Source organism: Amia ocellicauda, chromosome 20 (genome assembly GCF_036373705.1).
Source record: "Amia ocellicauda isolate fAmiCal2 chromosome 20, fAmiCal2.hap1, whole genome shotgun sequence".
Lineage (NCBI taxonomy): Eukaryota > Metazoa > Chordata > Actinopteri > Amiiformes > Amiidae > Amia > Amia ocellicauda.
The window spans coordinates 7,882,402-7,896,646 of record NC_089869.1 but is presented as its reverse complement, the minus strand read 5'-3'; the positions used below and the strand labels follow the sequence as shown (position 1 = coordinate 7,896,646).

Here is a 14,245-nt window from a genome sequence, read left to right as displayed (position 1 = left end):
CTAATTAACTATAACCGAAACGTAGGCTAAACATGTGCATCTATGTAGCCTAGGAAGCTTCTTGGGATATCTGGTAACTAAAACTTTAAAAGGAATCGGGCTTTTTGATTTTACAAATGCTCCCTTTGCACCCACGTTGTTCACGATTTAATTACATTGATTATTCATCAATTATATATGCATATTGTCAGAGTATGTTGAACCCTTTTTTAAAGAATATTTTTTGCAAAAGTTTTTTAATAGAGATGCAATGCAAACTGCACGAAATGTATATATTGTACATAGGCCTGCACCTATCTTTGCACTTTATCTTTGCAACATCTAGCGGGATAAACACTAATTGGTTACGATAGTGTAATCTGAAATGCATTAAAAATAAGTTAAAGCAGTACCACTTTATTTACTTTTATTTCTGCTTACGTAATTTTGTGAAAGCAGAATCCAACGTGGTGGGTACAGTGTCGAGCGTGCACGTTTACAATGTATTGATAGCCTTTAGATATATTTTGAGTGATTTAATCTGCATATGATGAGAATAAATTGTGCATATTAAGGAATGATATGTTCATGTAGTCTTTAATAAATCTGTTTAACATACCTGTACGAGCGTCACACGCGTGGGCAAAAGGAAAGTCAACTCCGTGAGTATTTTCTTCCTCCCTCCGTTACACGCATGCGCAATAAAACAAAACACGTGTGCGCAAAACTCATTTTAATGTACAGTATATTTTCAACAATTGACGATACGGTACGAGAGTGTTTTTTGCCCGATGTTTCTTTGTGCGTCGATATCAAAAGGCACATTTCTTATTGTTTAAAGTCTAGCCTTAGCTGAGTAATTAAAGAGTACTAATAATACTTTATACACTAGTATTGGACTATGAACCGAAACGTAAATATTGTGTATCTAGTCCCGAGTTAAGTGGCATACAATAATATTTGTAATGATAATTATAACATTCAATATCTTAGCTACATGGTTATCAGAATTCCTGACTGCTTCTCTTTTTTAATTTTTTAAATGTGGTGGGCGATAGAATTTAGAGATTTATCGAGGGAACACAATGAGAATAGTATAATGAGAACTGCAGGGAAACCCCTTAGTTTAAATAAACGGTGGTCGCGTTCTTTTGGCGCAGATGTCCGCAGTTCTGCGCAGATCTGCAGAATCCCGCCGACCCAATTGGTTGGGCCTCGCAGACCTGCGCACCGCTGCGCTGCAACAACGCGGCCAGCGGCTCCATTGCACTTTAAAAAAAAACCAACGTCACACGAATGGTGAATCCTTATTGGCCGAATTACCAGCTGCCGTTTCCATCGCGGTAGCCATCTTTGTTGATGTGTCACCTCGGAGAGACTGGATTTAGGATGAGAAAAGTGACCCTTGATTTCCATATGCTGACAAAATAAAACCAGCACGATGGCGCGGTCGTGAACGGGTGGGTGTTAGTCCTTTGATTTATTTTTTTGTTTCTCTCAAGGTGTGTTTGATTGCTCTTGTACAGGGGTGCAGTTGGCGAAGTCCGATAGTGCCGCTGCTCAGGTTAGTTTGACAGTGGGCTGCAGAAGGTGTGTACTTGCCTGCTGGAGACATGTCAAGCATATAACGACGAAACCTTTTAAAGACTACATGGCAATTTCATTTGATGATGTTGTTAATTGTATTGATTATTACACCGATCTTCATACGATCCATTATTTATATAGATTACTTGCAAAATGCCGCAGCTTAATGTGAGCACTGTTTTGCTCCATTTCCTGTTTTGTAATATCTATCCACCTGCTGTGTTGTGTTCAGATCCAGAATAAGAATAGTCTGTCGTTTTCGTGACCTTTTACGACGATTTTTTTTCAGGCAAACTTGTGAAATACATGTACTGTGCTTAATTGAAACAACAGTGAAGGCATGGCTTATTTTCTTTCTGTTGACTTCCTTCTCAGCTATGCAATGCAGGTAAAATGACATTGACCCGCTGACTGTACAACAGTAAGATCATATTAATGCCATGGATCCATCGAAGTCGTTAACCAACTAATCAAAAATACTGTTTATTTTATGCATTCATCTGTAAACAAATGCCTCCTATATTGTTGGTTGATTTCATAAAGGAGAGGTATTTTTTAAATGTTGTGTAGCTTTACTACAGCAAGGGTTGTGGGTTAAGCATGGCTATAGAAACGCTCCTTACAGAAGAAATACAAGTTTCAAAATCCACTTAGGACTTGAAATTGTTAAAGAGCTTAAAAGTAAATGTTAATTAGAGAAGGACTGTACAGTACTGTTTATGCCACAGTATTCACCTTAGATTTTACAGTTCAATCAATATAATAGTCTTACTCAATCGACTTTGGCTATTTCATGGATATTTCAGTAAGGTGTGCTTTATTGCAAGAACAAATGCAGTTTAACAGAATAGCCATCTTCTAATCCGTATTGCTCTAGAGTTCAAATGCGTTATTTGCTGAGCTCTCTATGCTCATAGTGGTTGTAGTAAACCAAGCACCTTGACCTACCACAAATGGGAAGTTACGAACAATTCATCACACAGAATTGTATGACTGTCACCACCACAGCTGAGAATGGTGGACATTCCTGCGGGTATATATTTGGTTACTTATCTAGTAAATTGATGTGTATTTTTGACATCCAACCCCCAACTGGACAGAGTTCGATACAGTAGTGTATCACCGAGATGCTGATATTGCAGATGGTTATCTTAATGGGCTTTGTGGAAACCAGTTTGGTGTCAAATCTATAACAAATCTAAACACAAAAGGAGCCAAGGCAGACGGGCTTTGATTTTCTAAGCAGGTGAGGAGACACGGTTGTTCTGTTGAATGACAGTTTCTTATTTCCTGTTGTGGAACAGAATAAGGTTAAAAAATGGAAGGCACATAAGATAAAGCAACTGTAAGGGGGGGGGTTTCTGTAGCATTCAGCGGAAATATGCTTTTTGCTGACAGGTTGTTGATCTTTTAATTCTGCCGAATAGTCCACTCTGCCCAAGAAAATCCTAACCACATTTACGCTCTGCCCTATATAGTGGAAGTAAGTGGAGGAAAAAACAAAACAAATGCTTTTGTTTGAAATTTGAAGAACATGCAAGATTTTACCAGTTACTATCAGCATTAAACAACATACAAGGTTCACCCTACCAGATTCAGAATTATAATAAAGACCATACAAATCAATAAATAAATAGGTCTTAGCAGGGAATAGGATTATTTTTGAAATGTTCCATACTTGTATTATTCTGGTGTCATTATGTAGTGTGTTTCCTGTAGGTAAGATAATTTTGTATCTAGAAAATCTCTATACTTTTAATGTAGCCTGTGCCTCTAAACCAGGGGTTGCCAACCCTGGGGTTTCTGCATAAAGAAATGGGGTTGATTTTTTGTTTAATATGTTTTTGTTTCCTGTTATTTTTGTAAATATAACCTGATAAAATGATTGTAAACACCTTAAATTGAAAGTATGAACCACATTAGCATACATAGTACTGCGATATTTATGACACCAAAACTAATAAAACTACAACGTATCATTTTGGAGTCGGAGATAAATTTGACAATGTTTAAATGAGGTCTCGCCGACTACAAAGTTAGGATCCCTCCTAAAGACAGGTGTTGTTCATAATTAAAGGCAAATACACACCAATTGTATGTTAATCTTTTGGTTTAAAAGAAATTACAGTAGCAACAAAAATATTTAGGTGAAATAGTGGACAGCCTGTCATGAAAAGAGTTTCCACTGTAAAACAATAACAGAATATAAATTCAGGTCCCTTGGTTCAGCAAATAAAACAAATACAGTGAGTTTGTTTGCCTGCTCATACAAATGATCTTTGAAGTCCAATAGCCGTGGCACTGTTTTCCTCCCTGGTTCACACTGCAGTTGTTTTCCCAGGACTGTTCCTCAATCCAAAGTACTTTCTCTGTTTGCATGTGCATCTTGGATACTGCTATAAGTTCATTGAAATTGGCATGCACAAGAGGCCAGGATTATTCATGCAGTTAATGTGTTATGTTTTTTTATGTGTTTTTATTTTTGTATGAGCTCAGATGCTCTGGGAGGAAGAATGACATGAATAATTTCCTCAGACTATTCCTAGAATCTCAGTAGAGTACAGTACACGGCCCGAATCTGAAACCTTGCACTTACTTAATCTTATCTTCATGTATTCATTATGACGATCCTGTTCAAAGTTCAATATTATACATTGCTCTTGGGTCTAACTTTAACAAGCACAAAGAAAACACTCCAGTTGCTATAGTTCAGGTCTCAGGGAAAAGTATTACACTGCAGTTATTAATATTCCTGTAGAAAGAAAGCTGATTCATACTCGGCTAGCTCCATGCATTATTTCATTTAAGCAACTTTTATAGTTTTTTTTATTGCTAACCAAGACAGATTCTCGCCCCCCCACCCCATATGTAGTGCCAATTCTCAATTGTGTGCAATGAAAGAATAGCTGAGGTTTAGGGAAAAAGAAAAGACTCATTGATCTCTATAGTAATATCCCTTACTACAAGCTTGCAGAGTATAGAAAATGCTATTAAATCTCTGAAGAGTAAATCAGAAATTCTGGAGACACTCCTTGTTTTATGATCGTTCTTCCCAAATAGAGAGATGAAATGCACAGATACACTACGAGCGTTGTAGTGAATGTCTTACTAGATGTCTGCTGTATCTTTTCCTGGAGACATTACATGACAACGATATCACTGACGCACCTGACCTTCCCCAATATTTTTTTTAATGCAATTTACAAAATAAAAGTATGCGTTTCCTACATTATTCAATGTTGGGATGATAAAGAAGCTGCTTTAATGACATATTTGGGAAACTAAAGCCTGTATATTTAGAAAACACAGCAGCAATCAGGTTCAAATAAAACTGACTAATTATCACTGTAGTTAGTTAGGTCTCTGTGTTTCACTGTGCTTGCATTTGCAATATTAGATCAAACTTTGACATTGAATTTTGGGTGTGTTATGTTAACCTGGCAGCTTTTTTATTGGTGCTGTGTGCATGTATTGATCATGGGGTTGTAAAGCAATGTACCTAATTTGAGGATTAGTAGGGTATTTGGTCTTAAGGATTATGGTGAAACTGTGACACTTGCCTGTTGTCATAAGCAGTTCATGTCTGGGTCGAGGACTATAGGGATTCTGTGAGATAATTATGCTTTTAAGAAGGAATAAGCACATCTATGATAAACCCAAAAAACTAAATTCTCCATATGTATTACCTTCATCATCATTTGCTTTTACAGTACTCACTTTCTTCTGGTATTACTGTTCTGCTTTAGGATTGCTAGCTACGGTAAATTCTCATTTATTCCCCTCAGAATTACAAAGAGAATTCAATAGCACTTCTAGAGGCAGGCAGCATGAAACTTATCAGCCCAGTGGGACGCAAACCTGAATATAATTTATAGTGATCTTGCATAACATGTCATTTAAGACCCTCTATGCTGTGTAGAATCCAAGGATTGATTAATTAGTTGAGCACGGTTTCTCGGTTTTAAATTCAAAATCTCTTTGAAACATCTTGGGATTTTTAGCCTGAAGCAAGACTGCTACTGTTAAATAATTATAGTTATTAATAAAGATTGGGTCTACATTTACAGAAGGCAGAGAACTCATTATTAAGTGTCTCGACTCTCAGTGCTTATCTGCGGAGCTCTTCACAGAGACTTTAAACTGAAGACGTGAGCTGAAACTGAGGAGAGGTGCCTTTCTGTAGTGCCAGTCCACACCCCGTGTCTTTTGTGATGAGTTCAACCCTTTGTGAAAGCCTAGTTTTCACAGCAATGGCTTTAAAATCAACGCCTTTGCATTCCTGTACTGAGGAAATGCAGCATATGTTAGTGGGAGGATAGCTGCCACACCCCTGATGTGATAAGAGCTGTGAGCATGTGGCCAGACCTGAAGGCAGGACAACTGGTTGTTTATACTGTGAAGGAATGATCGCAGGTTGTGTAGATGAAGCAGTTCACTCCAATTGTGTTTCTTTAATCAGTATTTGGACCTGCCAAGACTTCTGAAAGTGGACTCTCATTGTGTTGTTGTGTCTTTTCTTTTCTAACAGGCCGAACCTCCAGGGAGAGAATGGATCAGACTGTCCCCCAGTCTGAGTCACCAAAGGTCAACGACCAGCTCCAGGCCGCAGAGCAGGAGGTACCCGAGTCAGCCCCCGGCGATGCAAATAATAGGAATACTGGAAACGTCAAGGCAAAGATGAAGATTAAAGATAGAGTTCCCGCTGAGCCCCAAATACACCATTTAGTTGAACAATCGGCACTTCCATTGGATACAAACACAGTCCCAAGCACTGAGGATGCACTTGTGGAAGATGGAGCGATTCTGTCCCTGGCTCAGGATGGGAGCGTAGCGTCACAGGCCACCGAGGAGGCTAACGAGGAGGCTAACGAGGAGGGAGGAATGTCAATATCTCTGGCAGAGGACAGCTCGGATGGAGAGGACCACGGCACTGGCATAGAGGACAGCAATGGGGCCGTCCATCCTGCGAATGCCGAGGAGACTACACAGCCCCCAGTCTTACCGCCTCCCCAGAACTTAAACACAACAAACCCGTACGACACAGACTGCAGCAAGAAGCTCATTTCCGAGATCCAGCGCTCGCTCTCGCAGGAGTCTCTGTTAGAGGAGATCGAATCAGAGCTGCTCTCGTGCCAGTTTACAAACGACAGCAGTTCGCCCAATGGATTACGAAAGGACCAGGGCTCTCTGTTGGTTTTTGAAAAGTGTGTTCAGAATAAATGTAACCAGCAAGAAAAGGCGATAAAAAGGTAAGGGGCTAAAACTACCTCACTTAATACATTTATTATCTATCTACTTTTTTGGATGGTGGTGGATTAATTAACTGATATTTTGAAGTTTGTAAGTGATAGTGTTATAAATGTGGTAGACAGAAAAAGTACTTAACATTTTGTATTGAATATGGCTGAATTTGGTTGACTGTAGCTTGGTGTTTTTGGCATGTTTTTAAGGACTCTGTGTACCTTTTTGTCACAGTGGGAAAACTGCTCAAATTCAAATACTCAAACTACCCAGTCACAGCAACTGGATTAAATGGACAATTTGCAGAGACATGGTAAACTGGTCTCTGTATATTTTAAGTTTGTGAGATCTAATTACAGTATTGTACAGTACGGCTTGTGTTTCTCTCTTTCTTTCATTCTATGAACAGGAGAATTATTTTATCATTTTATACCACGTAGCACAATACTAATAACACCAAAATTACACCTCTCACCGTTCTGAAAATACAGGGTTACCAGGCGTGTCTAGGGCTGTGTAATAATTTACACAACACTATATTCAAACACACCTATGGATTTCCTTTGTCCTGAAAGTTTCCTATTACAATTTCAGGTAAGCCTTCCTTGCATAAATTTGAAGAAACGTACAAGCTTCTTTAACAAAAAATAAAGTTATTAAATCATTTCTTGCAGGTTGATAGAGGAGAACAAAAAGCATCAGGAGCTTATTTTAGCGATCTGTTCAGAGAAAGATGACATGAAAGACGAGCTCAAGAAGAGGACGGAGACGGAGAGACAGCATATGTGTACAATTAAGAAGGTAAAGAATTTGAAACGGACAGTGGTTCATCTCTCGAACAATTGCCCAGCTCAAGGCAGGGTTTGGTTTGGATGCCCGGGTGGTGTGGACTAGGGCAGAGTATCGCCTTCGCTGGGCCCGGGGGACCCCTGCGTCTCCAGCCCATGTAGTTATTGAGCTCTTCATTGAAGTATACCCCCTCCCCTCTCAGTCCTTGGTTTCAGAAAAACTCTGCATTAGCTGTTCTGTTGCCAAGACATTGAGAATGATATTCAGCCTGACCTGGACCTGTGAAACTCTGCAATTTAATACAATTTAAATACCACTAGCTTACATCCCAGACACCTGGTCATTGAAGCAGCTCAACTAATGATACCGGCTTATTTTCTAATGATAAGTGACCTAATTAAGATTGCACAAACGAATTGTCGCTACCTAGAGACTTTTTCATACTGTGTGTGTCTGTGTGTGTCTGTTTTCTTACGCCGATGTGTGTATAATTTACCTGTTTCAGATGACCTATTTAAAATCAAAGGGTTTCATTGTAAAGAATTTGGGAAGGTTTCAGGGGAAGGACTCTGTATCACACCTGATTGATGTCAATGCTTTGTGAGTAATACATATGCAGGGTGCACAGATACCTGTTTTATCATTCTTGTCAGACCTGCTGTATTATGTGGTTCTCAGTGAACAGGTTGGGGTAGTCAATAGCTTCTACTTCCACTGCTTAGAGTAGGAAGTTCTCTCCAAAAGGTGTTTGGTAACATTTCTGTCCTCCAGCCGAATTCTGCTTTGCCTTTATTGCTCTACATTGTTGTCCTTTTCTTCTCTTTTATTTTTAGATTGAGGCAAGAGTGGAAGAGCTGACAAAAGAACTCAAAGCATCAAAAGACAAACTGGTTTTCCAAGATAATGCTGCCAAAAGTGCCATTCAGCAGCTTCAAAGAGAGATGGCCTACAGGCTAGACCAAGTAAGTTCATAATAGTGGCTTGCAACCTGCATTTAATGGGATATAACTCAATACTCTTACAAAGCACAGTGGAATACATTAAGCATGTAAAGTTTTATGTATAGAACACCTCGGGGCATCAAATTATATATTACAAAGTTTTGGGGGTTTTCTGGGAAATGCCATCATCGTGTTTGTTAATTATCCAACCTTTTTCTCGTTGCTTCCCTGATACTAGTCTTTCTCTCATATCACCTAAGGCAATTTCACAGGGCAAGACAAAGTAAGCCATTATCTTACCTGCAATTTTAGACCTTTAATGAGTGAATCCAAAGCACCCTTCTTGTCTTACGGTTTCGACCTGAATTATAATTGACATTCCAAACCTGAATTCGACAAAGTGCCTTTTCATTGGAATAAGCCTATCGGATTCGTCCTTGACAAAACATAGGCTTAGAGTTAGTGGTCCTTTAACAGACCTACACAGTCACGATAGCACAGGCAGTCTACGTTAATCATCCATACCTTGGGGGACATATACCCAGTGTGTCATTTCTGTTCCTGTTTGAAGCTCATCTATATGTGGGATTTGTGAGGACTGAATCTGGTTTTGACTTCTAGCATTCTAATGAATTTGTTAAATGCCAAGTAAAAGTTAATGCTCAAATGAAATGGTAATTTTCAAGTGGAACATCAGTCAGGTTATTTTGAACTTCTCTCTAAAAACGTTACCAGCAGCAACCCTTTAAACAAATACATAGATCTGCAAAACATTCAAAACAATAACAGGATGGATGACTGGTGTAAGGAAATGAATTCCTCGCACAATAAATAATGCCGTGTTCTGCAAACCGATTTCTGAAACGTGAAACAGAAAAGCCCCCAAAATGCGTATGTTTTCTCTTTGATGTTTGATCACTGGCCCTGCAGCGTGTATGCAGAGAGCAAGCAAGTGCAACCCAAAAAGAAAAGTTGCAGTGACAGACTTTCGTTTCTTATGCTACACCACAAAAACCAAAACGAAGAAAAAAATACACGGTGTGTTCAAATTAAATGTGAAACGAGTCGAATGGCATTTTGATCTCTAAGGCCAACAGGAAGTGCGAGGAAGCCAGGCAGGAGAAGGAGTCGATGGTGATGAAGTATGTCCGGGGGGAGAAGGAAGCCCTGGACCTCCGCAAAGAGAAAGAAGTGCTGGAGAAAAAGCTGCGAGAGGCCACCAAGGAGGTGGAGAAACATGGCAGCCGAGTGAAGCAGCTCACACAGGAGAAGGGACGGCTTCAGCAGCTGCTGGACAATAAGGTCACTGTCCTGCTGAGCGAAAACTAGTGAATTTGTAGGAGAATTGTATTCATTTTACTGCACATGATCTTTGTCTGTGTAGTTGAGTAAGATGAAGGTAGAAGATGTTATGCCTTGCCCCTGTGTGCACTGTGACCCTGCACTGATTTAAATGGTTACTGATAATGAATGAATGTACGCTATTATTAAGTCCGCTTTATTCAACAACTTGTTTTAGGAGGGAGAAGCTAGCAGACTTACCCGAGATATCGAGAAGCTTAAAGAAGAGGTGAATTCCCACGTCATCAAGGTGAAATGGGCCCAAAACAAGTTAAAAAGTGAAACGGATGCACATAAGGTAATTGCTTCAAAAATCAATATGACTCGGTATACAATTTGAGAACCTAATCAGTATTAATAGAAAATTAAATCTGTGTTGTTCATGAATAAGTATGTGAAAGAAAGTCTGGTCATCTGAAGTATATCTGTTCAGTGCAGTGCAGTAATCCCTCCAGGTACACACATTCCAGTTACTCCATTTTCACAAGTAACATGATTTATAAATGTACATCCAAGCAGGAGAATCCATTTCGAAATGTGCGGCATTCGTGTATAAACGTGATCGCGTGCTTTCTCTCAATGTGTACATGAGTCCATTCCATAGCGCCGGGAGCTGGCAGGAGATTATTTTACTAAAGCCTTGTAATTAATCTAAAATTAAACCAGAAATCATTTAGTTTCATTTAAAGTGCATTAATACAAGAGTTAAGTTGATTAAATACGTTTTAATATAACATTTCGGCTCCTAAACGTATGACTAATATAATGACACAACATAGAAATGGAGAACAATGTAGGGCAGCAAATGTTAAAGACCCAAGAATTTATGTATATCTATATTTATGTATATCTCTGAAAAATTTTGATCATTTGAGGGCATCCCAGAGCAGAGTTCGGAGAGAGAGTTCGGAGGTGTCACCATACACACCATATATTTGTACTTTATACTCATGTTAATTGATTAACTATTAACTAAATATGGTGTAAATAAAGTATTGACTGAAAAATCTTTCTTTCCGTTACCTTAAGTGTAATAGAGGTGCATCAAATTTGGTGTCTGAGAGATGCTTATTGTCACAATTCCATTGTTGTTGCTCCGAGCAATTCGCGACCCCATATTCCTGGAACAAAACTCTTTCTATTTCTATACTGGATGTAGTACTGGTTGGCTGTATACACAATACTCTTACTCGTGTTAAGGTTGAGGGACCGGTTATAGAAAATGTTATGATGTTTTGATTGTAAAGAGACTAGAAGAGATGTTATGAAAGAGGTGATTTCTTATGACACTGCATATAAAGACACATCAGATTCTTATGGCCAGAATAAAAAAGCACACATTCCTCTCTCTCCATCTGTCAGAGCCTTTTCATTGACGCATCTTTTCTGTGTTAAGGAAACCAAGGAGAAACTCCGAGAGACTTCAAACAAACTGACTCAAGCCAAAGAGGAGGCCGAGCAGATCAGGAAGAACTGTCAGGAGATGATCAAAACATACCAGGTATGTAAGGCCAGGGACATGAGGTCATACATATACACAGATATAGATACATCATCAAACATAACTGGGTTTAAAAAGGCTGGGTAACACTTGAATAGGTTTGTGTTTATGTATCTATTCTTTTAAGTCTTCCAGTTTGCAGAAGGAGCTGATTAACCTTTTGTCCAGTCCCAGCGGTGTGGGTTAGCTTTTCTGCTGTATAAAGGTCAGCAGTAGCGTGTTTAAATGGGAACTAGCCTTTCATTATTCATTATTCATTTTTATGACACACTGCAACAAGACTAGTTATTTCAATGAATCCTTAAAAAAGATTCCAATCTGGTCTTAGCTGTCAGTTTTTCAAATTGTGTGTTAATGGCAATACTGTCATTAAAGTCAATGAGTTCAGTTTAGTGTACTAGTAAACCTACAATGCAATACACCATGCACTGGAATTACAGTGAATAACCCCCGTTTCCTCAAAACTAAAACCCTTCATTGTAAGAACATTAAAAAGCAACTTATGTATTCAATCTTTAAATTTAAGATTTTAAGATTGAATTATTTTCTGTTGCTCCTGGGGATCATTGCATTAGCTTTTACAATCGTATTTGCATTATAATCCACTGTATTGACTTATTATATTCAATTACAGTATGACAGAATTTAGACTGATGTATTTTCAAACCAATGTTCTCATATCTCAGTTTTGTAATATGGAAAACAAATGTAAGATAAGGGGAAGTAAATAGAGAGCGGAACATTTGATAGCTCGAACTTGAGCAATCGCCCAGGGACCAATTTTGAGATTAAACCCCCTTCTTGTTGTTTAAGTGGCAGTGATACTGTGTACTCACTAGGTGGCAGTGCCGGGCAACCTATTATTCTTCCTGGTAGTGCAGTGTCTTTTAACGAACACTTGACACTTCAATTTCAAAGAGAAAAAGTTTTTATCAGCCCTCCTTTCATCTCTTTTTAATTTTCTTTGAGTCACAGCTGAGCTCTGTTATCCTTTTTCTGCTATCAGGAGTCGGAAGAAATCAAATCTAATGAGCTGGATGCGAAGCTGCGGGAGACCAAGGGAGAGCTAGAGAAGCAAAAACAGGAGAAAACTGACCAGTTGGAGGTAAAAATAGATGTATTATTTTGTCTTGATTTTTTGCCCCCTCTCATTTCATCTTCATTACAAATAGCGAAAATTATTTCTTTTTAGTTTTTGCCTGTCAAATCAGCCATAATATTATGACCACCTGCCTAATATTGTGTAGGTCCCCCTTTTGCCACCAAAACAGCCCTGACCCGTCGAGGCATGGACTCCACTAGACCTCTGAAGGTGTGCTGTGGTATCTGGCACAAAGACATTTAAGTCCTGTAAGTTGCGAGGTGGGGCCTCCATGGATCGGACTTGTTTGTCCAGCACATCCCACAGATGCTCAATTGGATTGAGATCTGGGGAATTTGGAGGCCAAGTCAACACCTTGAACTCGTGATTCATCAGACCAGGCCACCTTCTTCCATTGCTCCGTGGTCCAGTTCTGATGCTCACGGGCCCATTGTAGGCGCTTTCGGCAGTGGACAGGGGTCAGCATGGGCACCCTGACTGGTCTGTGGCTACGCAGCCCCAAACAAAACAAACTGCGATGCACTGTGTGTTCTGACACCTTTCTATCAGAACCAGCATTCACTTTTTCAGCAATTTGAGCTACAGTAGCTCGTCTGTTGGATCGGACCACACGGGCCAGCCTTCGCTCCCCACGTGCATCAGTGAGCCTTGGCCGCCCATGACCCTGTTGCCGGTTCACCGCGTTTCCTTCCTTGGACCACTTTTGATAGGTACTGACCACTGCAGACCGGGAACACCCCACAAGAGCTGCAGTTTTGGAGATGCTCTGACCCAGTCGTCTAGCCATTACAATTTGGCCCTTGTCAAAGTCGCTCAGATCCTTACGCTTGCCCATTTTTCCTGCTTCTAACACATCAACTTTGAGGACAAAATGTTCACTTTCTGCCTAATATATCCCAGCCATCAGTGTAATTCACTTCACCTGTCAGTGGTCATAATGTTATGGCTGATCGGTGTATATGCAGCAGTGCCTATAGAAAGTCTACACCCCCTTGAACTTTTTTCACATTTTGTTGGGATGGGATTGAGTGCTGTGTTGTTTGTGCCAAAAGACTTTGCTTTTAGGCCAAAACGTGTAAAGGGGATGTAAATATATTTATATAGGCACTGAATATATATATATACACACATAGCATATATCATGTGTGTAAACTGTATGTCGCAATGAATAAATAAATAAACATAAATAAATAATAATAATAAATAAGCAATAAACTACCGTAATGTGCAGGTTTCCCCTTCTCCACCGCACTAATAGCTTCTGAATTATAGCATACATAATTATATCTGATGTCCCAGAAGCGTGTTCGGCTTATCAAATCCATGCACTCAAAATAGGATTTGTATTAACAATTTACAGTTCGTCTGCATCAGATTTCGTTTAGTATTCTCCTTTGGAAAATAAAATGGTGGTAACAACATTGCAAGTATACAACACAGCACACAACTACAACAGTGGGAAGAGTATGCTTCTGAAACTAATAAGATCAATGACATGGTTTGATTTCCTGTGCACACAGATCCACCAGGCCAAAATTAAAGAGCTTGATGACCTGAAGAGGACCTTTAAAGAAGGGATGGATGAACTGCACACACTGAGAACCAAGGTGAGGCACGGGACACGCTTTGGACTCGCTCTTCTGCAGGACTTCCAGACTGAGAGGGGTTCACTCCTATCGCTCTTTATCCAAGATTAAAGGGCTAATAAAACCCGAGTTATCCAAAGCCTGAAAAGCACTACCCTTGAAGTTGATGGTTTGAAAA

The 14,245-nt window shown here is 39.5% G+C and overlaps 1 protein-coding gene across 2 annotated transcripts in view; it reads left to right on the top strand.

Moving 5' to 3' along the window:
* The first annotated feature begins 1,321 nt into the window (after positions 1-1,321).
* The window catches only part of ccdc186 (coiled-coil domain-containing protein 186), a 28,226-nt gene continuing 15,302 nt past the window's right edge, over positions 1,322-14,245 (top strand). For both annotated transcript variants that reach the window (XM_066693019.1, XM_066693018.1), the window contains exons 1-9: positions 1,322-1,439; positions 6,095-6,815; positions 7,482-7,608; positions 8,430-8,558; positions 9,627-9,839; positions 10,057-10,176; positions 11,275-11,379; positions 12,386-12,484; positions 14,002-14,088. In XM_066693019.1, the coding sequence (XP_066549116.1) occupies positions 6,115-6,815; positions 7,482-7,608; positions 8,430-8,558; positions 9,627-9,839; positions 10,057-10,176; positions 11,275-11,379; positions 12,386-12,484; positions 14,002-14,088 (1,581 nt within the window). In that variant the 5' untranslated portion in view covers positions 1,322-1,439; positions 6,095-6,114. The remainder of the gene's footprint in view (positions 1,440-6,094; positions 6,816-7,481; positions 7,609-8,429; positions 8,559-9,626; positions 9,840-10,056; positions 10,177-11,274; positions 11,380-12,385; positions 12,485-14,001; positions 14,089-14,245) is intronic.